Here is an 18816-nt window from a genome sequence, read left to right as displayed (position 1 = left end):
AAATTAGAAAAATAAGTTCTTACCAAAATTAATCTTTTTTTTTTTTGCCTAAATAACCCCTAATTTCATAAAAATTGCTCAAATGATGCCCTATATTAACAGATTAAGCCAAAATAAGTTCTCGTCAAATTTGAAAGTTTCACCATTCACCAAAATAAGTTCTCGCCAAAATAAGTTCCCTTAATGTATTCAATCGAAAGAAAGTCAACATAATCCTGATTTTTATTCAGCTAATTTTTTTGGTAGAACCATCATCAGTGCTAGATCTCGCTAAAGGTATTTGGTAAATAGGTTTGGCAAAACATTGCTTAAAATGTAAGTCTAAGACAGGTTTTTTCCAGGACTTTTTCTGCTACCGTTATTTGGTTGCAAAAACTTTTCAAATTAAATCTTGTGAAGAAAATTTTGTAAGTTAAATAATGCAAGATAAACAAATGACGGTACAAAAACTTGAAGGAGATACACCTTTTCGACCGTAGTCGCGCGGGCATATTTTTGTCTGCTTTATCCCACTAAAACCGTCCCAGTCCTTTTTTTGCAAAGGTGTATTCAACCTGATGAATGTAACAAGTAGTAAGGTTATTTTCATAATCAAGTTAGAGTTTTTTGGCTGTTAAGATGCATGAAAACAGCAATTGAGGACATCTAGAGTGCAAACATTTTCTTCACCACCGAACCATCGTGGGTGACATTTTATACCACTGCATTGAAACTAAACCCTATGTTAAAGGGAAATCGACTTACCTTAATTTTAAATTACCTAAAAATAGATTATCTTTGACAGAAATTTCTGTTTTGCGAGGTGTGTGGTACCTTGGTACCCAGCCGGCACACAACGTCAAAGCAACGTCCATTTGGCATTCATAACATCCAAATAATGTTATTTGAACGTTAAAACAACGTCGTGTGCTTGCTGGGTAGTACCATGTTCGCGTGTCGGATGAAAAGGTGTGAACAATTTTAAGACAAGTTCCTGGCAACAAGAAAAACAGTGCATAATTCCATTTGAATTGTTTGAGTTGGATTGTTCAAGAAGTGTGCATAGTGCAAACGTTAAAATTTAAGACACACGATGACAAGAGGGTTAAAAAGGTCAAAAACAAAATGCATAACTCGAAACGGCAAATTCTTTTGCAGAAAAACGCAAATCTTGAAATCTTTTATAATTTTTTTCTAATCACGCTAGGAATACAAAGAAAACCCAAATTGAATACGTGATTTTACCCCCAGCAAAGTTGGGATGGCATTTAAAAGTCAGGGCGTTAGTTCAAAATTTCCTTTTGCAAAAGTTTTAATCAATACGCAAGGTAGCAAGCAAGCAGGAGGAAGAATGCTGAAAAAGGTAAGGTCTTTTATTGTAAATAATACATACAGCGAAATCAATAGAACCACAAAGTACTCAAGAAAATTCGAAAAAGTTCGAGCGAAATAATAATATCAAGTATTCAAGAACTAACTTTAACTTACTACACGGTGTTTCATGCTGTCTCAATCTTCAGGCAGTGCAGTGTATTGTAAAATGCAATAAAAAAAAGTTTCCCTATCAAAAGTTATGGCTCTTTGAAGAGCTGTCGGTATTTTGACCCCTCTACTACGAGTACTCTATACAAGTATACTTGTAGTTGGCAATAAACGTTTTAACGGGAAATAATCAATAACTCGAAATTAATTTTACGTATTTTATAAAATGTTCTGACCTTACACTTTCGATGCATACCAGAACAGAATAAGCTAATAAATTTCCCCCCGGAACTTAGGCAACAAAAAAAAACTAAAAGTCGAAATGGTCTCGCTAGGGGTTGGAATTCCGACCTTTTAGGCTCCCTCAAAATATATAAAAACCACGAAAAATCAAAAAGGGTACAAAATCTTTAGAAATTCGTCTCCCAAAGGGTCAATGCTAAAATTTACTCACATAACGGTTTAGCCTGGATAGCCAGAAGGTTGTAAAATTTTTTTATATTTTATGTTGCTGGTTTACAGCCTAGTCTTCTGAAGCGATTTGCATTCCAATACCAGAAAACAGCGCATGTGTATACTTTGTTAATTCAAATATTGCGCAAAGCTAAAGTTTTGCCAAGCCTGAGTTTACAAGCAAGTATGTAGACCAAGCTCAAAATAGTAGAAACATCGAAATAGGAAAACAATTAACACCTTGTGGATATCTAGGCTACAAAGGGAAAGTTTTCGGATCTCCTGTCCACACATACCTTACCATGCCTATCTAACCCTTACCTCCTTTGAGAAGATTCAACTTTACAATAACGACAAAAGCGAATAAAAGGCTCAGTCGAACAAATTTTCTTTTAAGAACAATACAATATTTTTATAGGAACGCATTTCATAGGAGCTAGGAAACACAAAAACGCCGAAAAATAAAATAAGTCAAAAACATTGAAATTATTTGATACTAAGCAAATTATTGGCCCTAATCGTAAAAATAGGGTATGTCAACCCTATTACAGCATACCTTATTTGTTAAGGAACAATTATGTTTAGGAAAATTAGGAACAGGTTAAGAAGATCATGGCTCAAACGGCAAAAAAACATTAGAACAGCCGAGCAATAAAAAATATTTTTTAAACCTCGCCCTCAGCCCCCCCCCCCCCGAAAAAAGCTTTTCTTAGCACTTTCCCAGCTCCCTAGGCATCTAATAGACGATATCAGCTTTACCGAATTCTCCCCGAACGATTACCCATGATGCATTGCGCAAAAAAATTCACGGACGATAACCCAAACCCTGACTATGCATCATGGGTAATCATTCGGGGAGAATTCAGAAAGCCGAAATCGTCTATAGGAGTATGGAAAAACCTCAGCATATGAGAGTATTGTCAGTTTTAAAATTAGTTATCATATATTGAGCACACTTGTGCTAATCAGCGCCACAACACAAGTTTGATTATATGATATTATTATTTACCAATTTAGATAAAAAAGGTGCGATTCAGCAGTGTTTCAGCGCAGTGGAATCATCTTATTCGAGCGTTAAAAATAAATAAACAAGTTATAAAACTGCATAGTGAAGTCAGGTAAAGAGGCACTTTAAGACCACAACAATTGACTTTTCAAAATAGAAACCGAAAGCCATTAGCTCTCTCTCTCTTCTCTCTCTAGCAAAACCGGAAAATCTAAATCTGTACTAGCCTTTTTCTTACTAGGATTGTCGGGTATTCCGTCTTCCCCTGCTAGAAACTACGTTGTAGTCTCCATAAGTCGAAAAAGCAGGGGGGACGCAAATTTGTTCGAGATAAAGAAATTTCGATTTATGAAATAAGGTTTATAAGGAATTGTTAACTAAACGGGTCAGAACTCTTGTTCGGGTTAAATAGATAGTCGAGTTATAGAGGTTCGAGACTATAAAATCGCCGGAGGTACTAAACTATACAGGAAAGAAATAAAAAGATGTAATGAAAGAAGCTAAAAATGTATTGAAGATGACTATAATTGGATAAATCTTCGCGAGCTTTAATTTTACGAGACAAAAAATTCGCGCAATTTTCCGGATTTATTTTCGCAGATCACTCTTTTGAAAAATATCGCGTGGATTTAATTTCGCAAATCAGCTAAAAACAAAAATTGACCCTTTAAACGTCAAAAGTGGCATATTTATGGTGTATTTTACGCTGAAAATTTGATTTCGAAAATTTCGCTTGGATTAAATTTTGCAAATCAGCTAATAAGAAGTGTCCGCCTTTTAGAAATTTTTCAAATCTGTGCTCTAAAATTGGTATAAGGTACTATTAAGGTGTTAAGTATGTAAAATTTTGATCCGAAGTGCTTTTCTAGAGACACTAGGATATAGAAGAACAAGAGAATGATTATTCAAATGCAACAATTTAGTTTTTTATGAATCACAGTAGTATTGAAGTCCCTGTAAATTATCAATTTCATGACGTAAGCAAATTCACCAACTGGATAAAGGGAGCGCTCCAAACGTTTATAAGCAACTTTGAAGTGTTTAAGAAATAAATAGTTTAGGTAAATCAATTCATAAGTCTGCGACCAGTTTGACCAGAAGTTTTTCCGTCTATGTCCGCTAATTAGAGAGGAAAAAGTAGGGTTCCGGCCATTTCGTGCAAAAAACTTTGTCCGCTAATTGAAGGGTCCGCTAATTGAGTGTCCGGCTTTTGGAAGCTTTTTATGAGGATTTGACTAGGAAATGGCCGGGGTAAATAAAATTTTCCACTAGTCAGAGGTGTCCGCCTTTTAGAGTGTCCGTTAATTGGAGGTTTTACTGTATATGCTCGAAAATTGGGTAAACAGTCATTGCCAGATGCTTAATTCAATGTAAGTCATTCGCATCATATGAGAGGACTCGTTGGTACAGTCCTGTACCAAACTTAGATCTAGGAGTTATATAAAAAATGGCGGATTGGCGGTCCTCTACGTTTAAAGCTCTAAAGGAGTGGGCTAATTTCCTATAGAAGAGGAATGATAGTCGGTCTTTCATGTACCACATTCCCAGACGGGTTAAACTACCCTTACACGTAAATCTGAAATATTTTGGTTGGACCTGCTAATCCCCGAAAACGAGGGCTGGATTCAAGGCCTCCAACTGCAAAACCAACCGTAATCTAACCTTCCATATGTAGAAAATTTCCCGACTCTGGGAATGCGGTACATGAAAGACCGACTACCATTTATTCCTCTTCTATAGGAAATTAGCCCACTCCTATAGAGCTTTAAACGTAGACGACCGCCAAAGCGTGAAAATTTCTGCATCTGGGAGTCAGATAAATATAGAAGCGCTCCGATCCACCCAATAGAAAAAATTTTATTCTGGTCAGAAAGATCTTGATCAGGCCTTTCAATGATCGATTTTTGCGTTTAGAAATTCTGGTTGGTAAAAAATGAAAGAAATTTTATACACTTGCCAAAATTTGTCTATTTTTGGATAAGTTAAAAAAAACCTAAATCCTTTCGCTCTCTCGTGACCGCAGTGCATGCACTTATATGACCGTCATTAGGTCTCGAAAAAAAAACGAAGCAGGGAACTTTTAAGTAAACACAAAGCCAAGTCGAACACGTCAAGACACGTCAACTGACGTCAATAACACGTCAATTAACGCACAAAAAAACAGGCTTACAGTTGATTCTCCATACCTCGAAAATGCACGGGAAACACAAATGTATTCGAGTTAAGGAAATTTCGAATTATGGAGTAAGGTTTATAAAGTAATAACTGATATGACCATCTAACTTGTTCGAGTTAAAGAGATATTCGAGTTATATAGGTTCGAGTTAAACAGACTAAACTGTAGCCCGGACGAGTCATAAAAATGCAATTAACTTATGGAAAAATAATCATTTATCTTAGAGATGGGAAAACTTTCTTTTCAAGGCCGCATAAATGGAGTTTTCATATTATACAGAAAGTAAAAACCATATTACTTCGAATAAACGCTCCCTCAAATAAACACCCCCTTCGAATAAACGCCTCCCCCTAGGAGGGGCATTTGTAAAGGAAGTATAAAAGGAAAAAAAAACTCTATTCTTTTTATATTAAAACTGGTTTCGACCCATTTCTATATGCCTAAGTAAATCGACATATTTGTACCAACAAAACAAGGTTCCAATTCACGTTACTAACCAACGTGACCTCGTTTATTAATCAATTGATAAATTAGCATAATTTGCAGAAATAGTGAACTGACTTTTGATTTAATTATTTCTTAATTTTGATGGGAACTCCTTTAAAACTTCAGTTGAGCTCTTTTCCGTTTCAGCAAAAACAACAATCAATCAATATTTACTACAAAATATTTCTGTCATGACTATTATGACGTAATATTTTGTCATGCGCATGCACGCAAATCAAGGGCTTGGAAAACTAATAATTTTTGTTTGAAAATTTCAAACTTACACCATTTGTTACATAAAACAGAGAAACATGGGTCTGATTTTGGATTTTTTGGGTGTTTCTCAGGAAAAATGGCCTAATTCTGGCATATCGATATTAAAATGATGATTTTTTACCAGCCTAGGAAATAGGTTAGTAATTGTTTAAACTAAATTTGTAATTTCTTTTGTCTCTCTACAATACACAGCAAAACAAGAAGGTTTTGGATAAAAATATTTTCTTGGACCACGAACAAATAATTCAAATGTATATAGGGCAAGACCAATTTAATTGGTTCTACGGGCAGATCGTTCGACAATTATGAGTCGGTCGGTCGGTAAAATAAGAATAAATTTTTCATTCATCAGGGTTGGTAAGGTACCGAAAATATTTTCCAAAAAATATCTGGATCAAAAATTCACTTTTTTATCTTTCGATGAAGATCATAATAAAATTTGGAATGTATGGAATGTTTGATTTTCTAATTTTTCCAATTTCTTGAATTAATTTTCAGCTTTACTCAAAATAACTAGTGTGTAAAATTCAATATCATTATTTTTTTTGATTTTAGCAAAAATTAGGTTGGTCGGGCTCGTAGAACAACAAATTAAATTGGTCTTGCCTAAGTGAAAAACTTAGAACTTAATTTAATTTAATCTTATGTTTTTTTCAGGTTGTATGGTTATTTACTTTTGTGATATCTCTACTGGTGGTCAGAGCATATTCCACCAAAGGTATTGGTCTCTAACAGTCTCTAGCTTTGAAACTGGTTTTAATTTTCTTAACTTGATGATTTTAAAGAAATACTTTCAAACTTTTGGCCTATAGATTATTTTTTGAGCAGTTCTTTTGCCATTGATTTTTTCACATTCGGTAAGAAAAATGTTCATTTTATTTCAACTTCAAGTACGGGGATACTAGTAACTGTATCTTGAAAAGGGAAATGAAAAAAGTAAAATTAATTTTAAGTGGATACCCCTTAAAACCTACAAAAAATAGAGGTAACCTTTATCTGAAAGTTTAGGTGGAATTTGAGGCTGAAACTTTTTGTGTTGAAATTACACTGTCTACGATTTTCTTCCCTAGCAGTGATCTTTTGTAGAAACCAGTTTTCAGTTTTTCATGAGGAATTGAAAAAACGCCCTTTTAGCTATTTACCCCTTCAAACCTACAAACATTGACCCCTTGCTCACAACTTACTGAAATGGTGAGATTGCAATTCAGGTGCTGAACTGTGATTCAATTGATATTTGCTAGATGACCAGGTTTTGAGAAAGTAGATTTTCAGATTTTATTGGCCACTACCATTAATGAGCTTTGAAATAGAACTTTGAGGGCCTTAAGATTTCTTTGAGGTCTAACCATGAAGAAGAAAATGATCTTTTCATACCTGCAATGAGTAAAGTTACCTAAAAAGTATAGGTTTTATGACCTTAAATTCAAATGTGTAATCTGTAGGTCCCAAAAACTTGATTCTTTGAAGGGATTTTTGATAAAATTTTGAATAACTTCGAATTTTACGACACTTTGCTGCCATAATTGAAATTTTCGAAATTAGGTACTTTATGAAAGTACATTTATAAGAGTTCGTAAAAAAGTGAATTATACAATATTAAATTAAGTTTGATGGCTAAGACAGCCAAAAGTACAACTTTGTAGGTTTTGAGGGGTGTGGTTTTAAGGGATATCCACTGGTAGATCAACAACAATTTATCTAATTATCCTTTTATCAACCAATTTGTGGAGTTATGTACGATCATTAGTAAACTGAAATTTATGTTTTCTATTTTCAATACTGCTATTGTATTGAAAACTATGTAAATTTATTTAAAAAAATTTCCAAGAGGCAATCGAATCTAACCATATCATAATAAAACAAAATTGAATTAATTTCAAGAGTATTCAAAGATTTATTTTTTGTAATTTTTCAGGGAAAATTGATTTTGACATTAGCGAGCAAAACGAAAAAGACTTCAAATCTTTTTGGCTCTTTTTGATTCAACACTCACAACCATTCAACCAAAGCTGTTTGGACTTGATCAATAATGAAGAAAGAAACCATTTGAAATCTATTACAACAATCGTAAGAAAGAGCCAAGAATGCCACCAAATCAACAAACCTACTTCAAATGGAAACCAGGTTTATTATGGCCAGTTAAATGGTACCTTCCAAGTACTGAGAAATATCCGAATTAAAAAACCAACCATATTTTTAAAACACGAAAAAAACAAATCGCCAACCCTGGTGTTCGGTGTCATAGATTTCCCTGGAATCTCACTTAAACTAATTGAAGAGAACAATGTAGTAATCAAAATCAATAATGATGATGAAATTACAATAAAGACTTTTGGTAAAATCAATTTCAAACCATCTTGGGTTGACACTAATCTAGTGAATATACAGAGATTCAAAAGTCGAAAAATCCAGTATATCTCACGCTACAATATCAATTATTTCACCAATTTAGAAGTCAGTCAGGATACAAGATTATTGGGTACTGAAAATAGCATTATTATGCAAGATGGAAATTCAACATTCAAAACACTTTATCCTAACATGGAGAAATCAGAAATTGAACATTACCACGATGTAGAATCTGAAATGTTGATTCTTGGACATGATTTTCTTGGAGTTTATCTAAGTTTAGAGATGGTTGAAACGAAACATTTGTTAAAAATGATATTACCGAGATTTCTACATCGAAGTGTTTCCACCCCAAAAATGAAGGTATTAAAAGTTATTTACAATATTCTAGCTAAATATTCTAACCAACCAGACCAATTGTATCAAGTTACAAAGTCATTGCCAGGGCAATACTAGATTCTTTCGTGGTAGGTTAAACCCTTTCCAGACGCAAAGTCCACGGGGTAGCCCATACTAGTGACGAAAATTAAAACCAATATATCTCGAGATCTAAGCCTTCCCAAGAGCTCGTTCGGCTATCGTTGGATTGAGTAGAAAATTTTGAATAGGATGGGTCAATTTGAGGCTCCGTACCCACGGCGAAATATTTTGAATTTTTTTTCAGAATGTACATTTCTCTCATCCGGCAAGGGTTAAAAAATGTCAAGATTTCTAATAATTAGGGGACCAAACTAAAAGGTATTTTCTTTTCCTGCTCAATACTCAATAGATTTTTTCATAAATTACGTCACGAACATCACTTGCCTCGTTTGAAATTATTGCCATGATGATTAACTCTCAGCAGCAGATTTTATTAAAACTACTTTCTTTTCATAAAAAAAAATCATTTTTCTCAAGGGACGTAATAACCATGCTAATTGTTTGAATACGAGGCAAGTGATGTTCGTGACGTAATTTATGAAAAGGCCTATCAGATTATTATGAAAAAGATGAAAAAATTAGATGATTTATTTCCTAGGGGGGTTCAAATCGCGATAATATTGAATGAATGGATAGCATTTCTACAGCTGAAAGAATAATGGCTGGATCGAGTTTTGGGTGACAGAGAGGATATTTTGACTCAGAAAATATTTACATCATTTTGAACAAATAATCAAAATTTTAAAAAATTTGAAGATTAAAAACTTTCATTAGAGAAAAAACCATGAAGAACAAACAATATACATCAGATCTTCAATTTCAATTTCAGGCGAACATAGTTCTACTACGTGGTCCTAAAAATTTGAAGCTTGATCAATACGACACGATGGAGAGACAGGAGAAACTAATGAAAGTATCGACTGTCTATAGCTTGATGAACAAGTACAGATTCTACAATGGTCTGCTGATTGAGCTGTTTGGAGCAACACCGAGCCGATATGATACTAACTCCAAATTCCCTTCGTATATCTATCCAGAATCACAAGTTCAAGTTATCATAAAGTATTCCAAAATAATGAAAGTTCAAATACTTTTCCACAGACAAAACGACACAAAATGCATGTCAACAAAGGTAAACATCTCTATCTTAACTTCGATCTATTGGTTAGAAATTACGTCATTTTCAAATTAACCGATAGCAAAGCTTAGTTTTAACATTAGCGAGTTTACGAGTCTACCCTTTTTAAGGACGGCGCGGCGACTGAAACGATTTGGAACAAAACACAGTTCTGAAACGGTAAAAGTGACAACTTTACTGTCCTCCTCAGCCAGTTAGGGTCTAGAGAAATCAGCAATGAACCAATTCCGTTGCAAGAAAAAGCGTCTTTGAGCTGCAAAACGACACAGTCTGGAAGATATTGAAAAAAAAAATTATGTTGGTTCTTGAATTGTCATACTTCAGATGAGATGTTTGAATCATTTAAAATGTACGTCCAAATGGTCATTCTTCATATGAATTTTTTTTAAGCAATATTTCGACCTCCTTAGTGGAGGTTTTCATCAGGTTTACAAACGTTCAAATTATGTTGGTATTTTTTAGGATGAATCTTGGTCAAGCCTACGAAACACTTTGTCAAAAATGAAGAAGTCCTCATCAAAAACAAAACATGAAGAACATTCAATATCACATTTAATACACCCATATTGTGACCATGACCAATATCTTTTACACTCAATCGAGGTCGAATTTGACAGCTCAAGATTAATGGGTGTTTATAATATGGTTGTGGAATATTTGAATGGCGGAAAGCTTAATGTTGATCACTTTAGTGGAGCAAATATTTCTTTATATTCAGTTATGTTTTTTATGTTCAAAGGAACTTAAGCATAAGTCTACGAAGGATAATTTCAAAAGAATTAAGGTACCTGCTTCAGGCAAAACTTAGCCCTTAACCTTTTCCAGGGGGGGGGGCACTCTAAGGGTGTATAATCTAGAAAATATGACCATATTGTCCCTGAAAATGGTCAAAAACTTTCAAAATAATGCACCTTAAGGGCCGTTTTTTCGCCCAAATTTACTCACATTTTGCTAAATTCTCTCTGCATTGTAAGGGTTTGATTTCAAAGGCCTAATTTTGGGCCGAGTACATCCCACATGGGACCCTATACTCAACTATGAAAATATTTTCACTAGCAAAATGGATCTTAACATTGCTTTTTTTATTTATGTTCTTGTATCGATTGCAATGGATTTTAGGATATGATTAAGCGGTGGAGCCCGCTTCAATTTCTCAACATCACATTCGTTTGATTTATTTTGATTACGTAATCAATCCACTCAAACTCTACAAGTCTTTGCAAAAGTTTACAAGTTTACGGACTGCAATTGGGCTTTTTCAAAAAATTTCCATACAGGGTGGACGGAACTTTTCAAGTCAAAACAAATTTCTTGGAAATGTGTGGATACCCCCCGGAAAATAGCAAAATTTGCAAAAAAGACCCTGGAAAATCTCTTAAAGGTGAGGGTGGACGAACTAATATCAGTCGTTTACCCCCCTGGAAGTTTAAGAATAGCTTTTTACCCCCTGGAAACATGAAAAAACATTTCCTTACACCTCCTGGAAATTCTTCTCAGTTTACCCCCTGGAAAAGTTTGTCCACCCCTGTATGGTTATCTAATGGCCCATTTTTTGAGCAAATTTATAATTTATTAGGAATTTTTTAAACTTAAATTTGTATTCCATTTTTTACGGACGCCCTGTGATAATTTCAGTTGAAATTCAAAGAGGATTAGGTGATAAAAATGATAATAGACCAAGGTCTACATATTTATATTTTTCCCCATTTCGGCGAAATAGGTGTAAGATTGTATCCTTAAGATTAATTATGTTGGAAGAAAATTGTCACTTGAATCTTAAGACTAACGAAGAGATTAAAGTCCTTTTTGGTCCAATAACAGATAACGACACCTTTCAGCAAAACGCCCTGAAATCGATTTTTCATAGGTATCAACTTTTGGGGTCGCAGAATGGGAATCGGATATGTGCCAGTCATAAGGGTCCCTTTTTAGACCCTCAAAAGCCTTACAAAGGGACACATAAACCATAAATTCTTTGAAAGGGTCTCAAAATTACGGAATATAAAACAATCGACTCCTTCAAGGGTCTTAAATTCTCGTATTTTGGATTAAAGTTTGAAAATTTTGGCTGTAAGTTGGGAAAAATAGTCTGTCAAGCCATAGGGTCGTAAAAGCCTCAAAAGGCAGCAAAATTTTCGAAATTCAGTCTCTTAAAGGGTTAATTTTCAAAATTTGGCTCGTAAAAACCAGTCATCACGCAAATTTGATTTGCTTTGTAAATAATTGTTAAAAAAATAACGCTCCAAAAAAATAACGCTCCAAAGAATTAACTGCTACTTACAATTTGATGTTCTTGTTTTTCCAAATCTTCAAAATCGATCTTTTGATATGCATAATTGTCTTGCGACTGCCTATAAAAATTAGATTCTTCTTATTAATTGGGCGTTTGAATCAAAACCAAGTCGACTAGGTCTTTCAATGTATAAAACATCAAATTTGGTCAACTAGTTCCGTTATTACGGGACTTTTAGGTTTTACCTAGAAAGGCTTATGATAACGTCATCACAAAACTTTCAACCTTCATAACTTTTGATAGGAAGATTTTCAAGGCATGTTTTATACCTCGATTTTCATCAGCATTTCATACTCTTTCCGCTGGAACAATCAGATTTTGAATATTTTCAAAAAAATAAATATTTGCCCAGCCACCTGATGACGTCATTTGGCAGGTGGCCAGGTGGCAAAATTTGTTGTTACTGTTTAAAATTAAGTTTTAGACCCTCTAAGGATCATCTGTGCCAAATTTCATGCTTTTATCACCATCTGAAGTATTTTTGTGCTAACAGACCTCACTACTTGGTCAGACACGTATATGCTTAAGTTCTCAAAGCATCCAGGCATAGCTTATGCTTATGAATCATGCTTATGATTTACCCTGAGCCAAATTTTTAGTGAAATTTCAGAAATTTTGTAAAAGTTTGTTCCGATTTTGGGAGTCGTGGAATGTCTTTTTTTTACTTGACCTCTTCCAAACCTTTTTTAAACAGATAAAAAATGACAACTTGAAAAATATTTCAGACTGACATATATGCTTATGTTAGGAATTCTGCAAATCTGAGCATGCGTTATGCTTATAAAAAAACATGTAGTCAACTGAACACATTTCCTTTCATTTAATAGAAACCTGATCAAGTCAAGTAATAAGAGATCAGTGGATTAGACATCAGGCTTTTATGATGATCAAATAAATCAAACAAATGAATAATTACCCAATTTCTTGTAACAAGCGATGCTGGACTCTTTGTAAATAAACCGAAAATGCTTCTCTTGCTTGGTATTTACTGAAATGCAGAAAAACACGTTTTTTTCTTATTTGAACCCAATTTATAAGAATATTGAGGCTGAAATTTGGAAGAAAAAAACAACATCGTAAGAACATGGCCAGCCTGAGAATTGAAAATATTTGCTCTAAATTATTTCAATTCATAAGAAACTTTTGTAATTTTCAGTAATTATCAATTTTAAATTAGAGCAGATTTGTTCGAGGATCAATTTTTAATAAATCTGTAAAATCTAACGAATTAATTTCAAAAACGTCAATGAGAACATTTTTATGAACATGGTCAAAAAAAATTAACACATCCAAACTCAGCCCAAATTAAGACGTTCTAATAAAAAGAATGAGACGTTCATTTCAAATTTAATGAAAAGGAATGACTATTTTGATGACAAAAAAATCATGGTAAGGATTTTTCTCATTCAAAATATAATGGTTTTACGAAAAATATCATTTGTAGACTATGCTATAGTCTAAGACGAATTCGAATAATAAAGAATAATCTCACACACGCAAATTAGCAGTCAGGCGGAAATTTTGTCCGCGCGGTCGAAAAATAGTCAGAGGGTCTCAATGTCACAGACTCTATATCTTCCGCCTAGACTATGTTATAGTCTAAGACGAATCGCTATCTAAGAAAAAAGCCCAAAGCCGAAGAAAATTCGCAAACGGGTTTTTTTCCGAAAAGAGTTTTCAGTCGGTAGAGTTGCCAGTCTTAGACTATACGATTTTGGCACAAAATACAAAAACAGCCCAAATCGTACGAATTCGAGCTTCCGTATGCGAGGCCAACTGTGTTTGGTATTCGAAAAATCAAAACAAACAAAAAGAGGCGGGAGAGAAACTGAGATAAAAGAGGGATTCCAAGAAATATTATAGTTCTCTTTTGAGACCCTCTCCCCTTTATTTCCCTTTATATTTTCTTGGAACTACACTTTCTTTTCTTAGAAAAAAAGTCATTTTTTTAATAAGTTTGTAATTTCTTTGCAACAAGGATATCTATCTAAACTTTCACCTTATAAATTTCTTAAAAAACATCAAATGATGTAAGTTTGTTTGTTTGTTGTTTTTTTTGCCTGAGGATTATTATCCTTATATTTACCCCTTTTATATATTTAAGTCCATGTAAATAAAAAGCTATTATAGTATATTCTCCCCACCACCATTTGCTCAAAGACAAAGGATATGTATACAAATCATTGACAGTTTTAAAAATACTTGCAATTTCGAATTTGTGACTTTCCTGTTTTGTTTGATAAAAAAATTTACAGTAGTGGATGAAAAATCTTATAACTTTTGCAGGGAAAAAGTAAAAAAGTTCCAGCTTGTAAGCTTTGCAGTTTGTTGATCTTGCTTTGATTTAGCTTGAATTTCTTTCTACCCAAAAAGAGACGTTAAAAATGAGGATGAAATAGGAGAAAAGTTAAGAAATCCCCAGAAATTAGCTTAGAATGGAAAAGTACCAATTAGTAAAAACCTTGAGGCAGATTTAAATGACATTAAATTTCTCATTTACAAAAACTGATAAATAGCAATAGGTAATTCAGTCATGATAAACAAATGATTCTAAACTGCATTACAGTCTCGACTAATTCCAGAAGGCTGATGTAAATTTTTCCAAGTCATAATCTCAAATTATATCAGGACGTCAAGTGAAAAATTGCATATCATGGATAACATATTTCAGTAACAGTCTACATTTATACCAGGGCGTTGGTGAAATATTCCAAGTCATAATCTCAAATTGTACCAGGACGTCAAGTGAAATATAAGTTATAATTTCAAATTAAACCAGGACGTGAAGTGAAATATTCCAAGTTATAATCCCAAATTATACCAGGACGTGAAGTGAAATATTCCAAGTTATAATCCCAAATTAAAAATCAGGACGTGAAGTGAAATAATCCAAGTTATAATCCCAAATTAAACCAGGACGTGAAGTGAAATATTCCAAGTTATAATCTCAAATTATACCAGGACGTTAAGTTAAATATAAGTTATAATTTCAAATTAAACCAGGACGTCAAGTGAAATTATGCAAGTTATAATCTCAAATTGTACCAGGACGTCAAGTGAAATATTCCAAGTTATAATCCCAAATTAAACCAGGACGTGAAGTGAAATATTCCAAGTTATAATCTCAAATTATACCAGGACGTTAAGTTAAATATTGCAAGGCATTTTCTTAAATAATACCATAGGACGTCGTGATTAATAAACCAGGATGCTGTGCCAAATATTTCATTTCGGTATTGTGCTCTCTGCAAATTACTGCCACATATATTCTCATTATTTTCCCATGCATCCAATTTCTGAATTTCTGATTCTTTACCTAGAAAATTTAGAATTATAATCTGATAATTTTTACAGGTACGACTAGGTAACTGAACTTCTAGACAATTCAAATCAAAATGAGAAAATGTGAAAGTTTTCGAACAAGAAGTATATTAAAAGCAGTCTTTTAAAGTCCACAATTGACAATAAGTACTTTGTTTGACATTTTTCAAAGTTGTCAAAGAACTGCTAACACCAGATGAAAATAACTTTTTAAGAGTGGAGATATGAGGGTATTCACATATCTAATAATATCTAATAGAACACTGCCTGTGATTCATAGGATTCATAAGAAATATACAAACTGACTTACCTACTTTGTTTCTCTGTGTCTTTTCTACAGAAGCATACTTGAGGAATAAGTACTCCCTTAAACTAAGTTATTTTGTAGTCTCAATAAACCAAATGAACCAAGAAGAAAAAATCCATAATGAGCTGGATTTTCACAGAAAGACCACAGATCCATCTTGCATCTTGTCCTTGTGTCTTCATCCCATTCCCAGAGACCAGCGTGTTTTTGATCGTTTGGACCTAGTCTGAATCGCAGACCTCTACAAAACCACAGGTAGTATATAAGGAGCACGAATCCGTTAGTGGATGCCAGCAGCCTAGTTTGGACCAAGCTCGGCCTTTAAACTTAGGCGGTTTTCACTACGGAGCGACTAACCAGTCTCACTGGTTAGTCCAAGCAAAACCGCAAAAAAATTTTTATGCCAAAGAGTTATTTATCTGATATTCCGATGGCGTATTGGCGGTCGCCCACGCTAAAGCTCTAAAGGAGCGGGCCAATATACCATCGGAGAGGTTTAGTAGTGGCCCTTTGATGTGCCGACAACAGTCGGGTTCAATGGCTATATCTTCGCTTGCTCAAGAATTTTGTTCGTCCCGACTGAACAGAAATTTAGCATGAAAATGTCTGCTGCGCCGACCGTCAAAAATTATTTTTATTTATAGTTTTGGCGCTTCAATGACAAAGCAAATTTCGGATTCAAGAAGGTACAAGAAGGGCAAGTAGTGAAGAGAAAATTTAGATTTTGGTTGTTTTTTGGTTTGTTTTGGTGGACTTTTTTACAATATAAATGTCTTTATGCTTTCTTAGTATTACTTTTAGTATTCAGTATAATTTCTGTAAATGCACCAACCTTTTTAAAGATTGTTTTTTACGCACAAATGTTGATTATTTTTTGTTTGTTTTGGTGGACTGATTTTAACTGATTTTTCTCATATCCAAACTCAAAGATCATAAAGAAACAGTAACAGGTATGATCCTTATGCTTTTTCAGTAAGTTTCATGTTGGTATAATCTTGTGCGGTCCTATCAAAACGACTGTTGACCGCCAGACAACTGAACACAACCGACTGACCGACAACAGTCAAAGTCAGTCAAAGTCTCTAGCAGCAGTACAAACATGTGTACAAAACAGATAATTTTGTCTTCAGAAAGATCTACAGACTTCTGTATAGGTAGTTTGTATCTTACTAACGATTAACCTCACTATTTATTTGTGTACCAACAGAACAGCCCAATTTTGTAATTTTACAGAGCACATTGAAAATTCACTTTTGAGGTCCTGAAAACGATGAAGGTTAGTGTAATATTTATCGAGTATGTCTAGGTAAGTAGGAAAAAGCAATAAATTCATGTTTTAAGTTGTATTTTCATGTAAATGAAGCTAAAATAGGGATTGTTTATGTTTATTTACTAGTACATGAATATGATTCCGAACCATATCGAATATGGTGCTAATATTGAACATGGTGCTAGCCTAGAAAATATAACAAATCTGATGCGAATCAGATTTGTTATTATTTTCTGCCTAGCACCCGCATCCGATATGGAATCAGATGCTAACTTGTTATGTTGATCGTTTCCAAGCTCCTCACAAAATGTTCAAACGCGGTCAAGTCAAATCCCGTAATGCAAACCTTCCAGATGTTAAAATATGCCCGACCTTCAGAGCAAAGCATGTCGTAGTATATTTCCACATCTGGTACCAGATAAAAGAGTTATCGTCCGTTTCTTCGAAACTCTCCCGCCGATTTTTTCCGTATACCGCCATAACGCCATACTGCCATATTTTCCCGCCTTTACTATCACTGTAACGGACGATAACATCGTCTATCTTCCGCCGTGCATTATAATACGTTTTATAATATACAACTATGTTATATCGTAATATCATAATTGCCCCCGCAGGAGCGTAGCGACGAGGAGGCACTCATAGTTTCACGCATAGATATTGGACTGGAATCTCAAAATTTTGCGAGTTGTTTTGTTGTTGTTGTTGTTGTTGTTGTCGCGTAAGCATATCCTTAGTTAGTCTCTTCCGTAAATGTTCGGTTTTTTTCCGGGACGGTAGTATACATATTTTCATATTACGTTATATGGTATTATCATTATTACATATTACAATTTTAGTTTTGATTTAGCTTTGAAAAGCTGAAGCGAGTGTTATAAATGCAAATCAAAACAGTGTATGATATAACACGAATTACAATATTACTTGTGCAAATCAAAACAAACAAAATGGCAGACTGGTTATGATGATGATGAGCTGATTCATTGACTAGAAAAAGTGTTTTGTATGTCAAATTTATTTCTTGTCTTTGAAACTGAATACTAACTACTGTAATTTAGTCAGAAGTTCACTTCAGGAATGATTTCAATTCTTTTTCCAGAATCTTTAAAGAAATTTGCTTAAGTTTTCAAATGTACATTTGATATTTTTGTTCAAACTCTAATTTTAAACTCTGTCATTTTATTGATAACTACCTTTATTGTTTATAGGGCTTCTTGAGCTTTAAATACCATCATGTGGTCGTAACTCGAGAAAGTCCTTCTTAACTTAGTAAAACAACCGGCAAAGTACAAAAAAGATGAATGTATGCATATGTAAAGTTGAATCCAAACGTGGTTGACTTTTTCTTTTGGTCTTCAAAATAATTCACCTCACTTAGAGTGTTTTTTCGTCTTTTCAGTGTGGTAAATCTTTTTCAAAAACCTGAAAAAAGTTTGTTTACTCGTTAAACTTTACATGCGCACGTTAAACTTTTTCATGCAGTTGTGATAGCCTAAATAACTTACGCTCCAGTGGTTTGGTGAAATAGCTCCAAATTCTGGCTTTCTAAGTGGTTAGACTAGGAACACAGACAATCATACAGAAACACCATAAAGGGAAAGTATATCGCTAGCTAGAAACTCAAAAAGTCTAGCTTCCTGAAGGCACGTCTCTTCATTGTCTGCACTGCGATCAGCTTGGAGAAAAGATTGCATCATGAAAAAGGACTATGCACTTGAAAAGAAATTTAGGCGCATTTTAACTTTTCTCGGCTGTACGTCTGAATGAATCACAATGGCATTCCTTTACTTTTCTTTTGACCAATAACATAGAAGATTTTGCTTAAGAAGTGCAATCACAGCGTACGCTAGTGAAGCCCGG

The 18816-nt window shown here is 34.1% G+C and overlaps 2 protein-coding genes across 2 annotated transcripts in view; one reads left to right on the top strand and one right to left on the bottom strand.

Annotated features, from left to right (window-relative positions):
* The window catches only part of LOC136802615 (tubulin polyglutamylase TTLL5-like), a 66076-nt gene that overhangs the window by 26754 nt on the left and 20506 nt on the right, over positions 1–18816 (bottom strand). The window contains exons 23-24 of the mRNA XM_067059367.1: positions 12975–13046; positions 12047–12116 (exon numbers count right to left, since the gene is read on the bottom strand). Of these exons, the coding sequence (XP_066915468.1) occupies positions 12047–12116; positions 12975–13046 (142 nt within the window). The remainder of the gene's footprint in view (positions 1–12046; positions 12117–12974; positions 13047–18816) is intronic.
* LOC136802614 (uncharacterized) lies at positions 1229–10603 on the top strand. Its single transcript, XM_067059366.1, has 5 exons — positions 1229–1342; positions 6516–6576; positions 7774–8570; positions 9457–9759; positions 10228–10603. Exons 1-5 carry the CDS (start codon positions 1241–1243, stop codon positions 10510–10512), a joined length of 1548 nt encoding a protein of 515 aa, XP_066915467.1. The 5' UTR covers positions 1229–1240; the 3' UTR covers positions 10513–10603.

Source organism: Clytia hemisphaerica, unplaced genomic scaffold (assembly GCF_902728285.1).
Source record: "Clytia hemisphaerica strain Z4C2 unplaced genomic scaffold, Clytia hemisphaerica genome assembly, whole genome shotgun sequence".
NCBI classification, from domain to species: domain Eukaryota; kingdom Metazoa; phylum Cnidaria; class Hydrozoa; order Leptothecata; family Clytiidae; genus Clytia; species Clytia hemisphaerica.
Note: the sequence above shows the minus strand (reverse complement) of the source record. Positions and strands in the feature narration are given on the sequence as shown.

Excerpts from the sequence above, each read along its gene's own strand:
- LOC136802614 (XM_067059366.1), top strand. The coding sequence starts at position 1,241 with ATGGCATTTAAAAGTCAGGGCGTTAGTTCAAAATTTCCTTTTGCAAAA. Across the intron at positions 1,343-6,515 it reads GAGGAAGAATGCTGAAAAAG|GTTGTATGGTTATTTACTTT; the intron begins GTAAGGTCTTTT and ends TGTTTTTTTCAG. Across the intron at positions 8,571-9,456 it reads TTTCCACCCCAAAAATGAAG|GCGAACATAGTTCTACTACG; the intron begins GTATTAAAAGTT and ends TTTCAATTTCAG.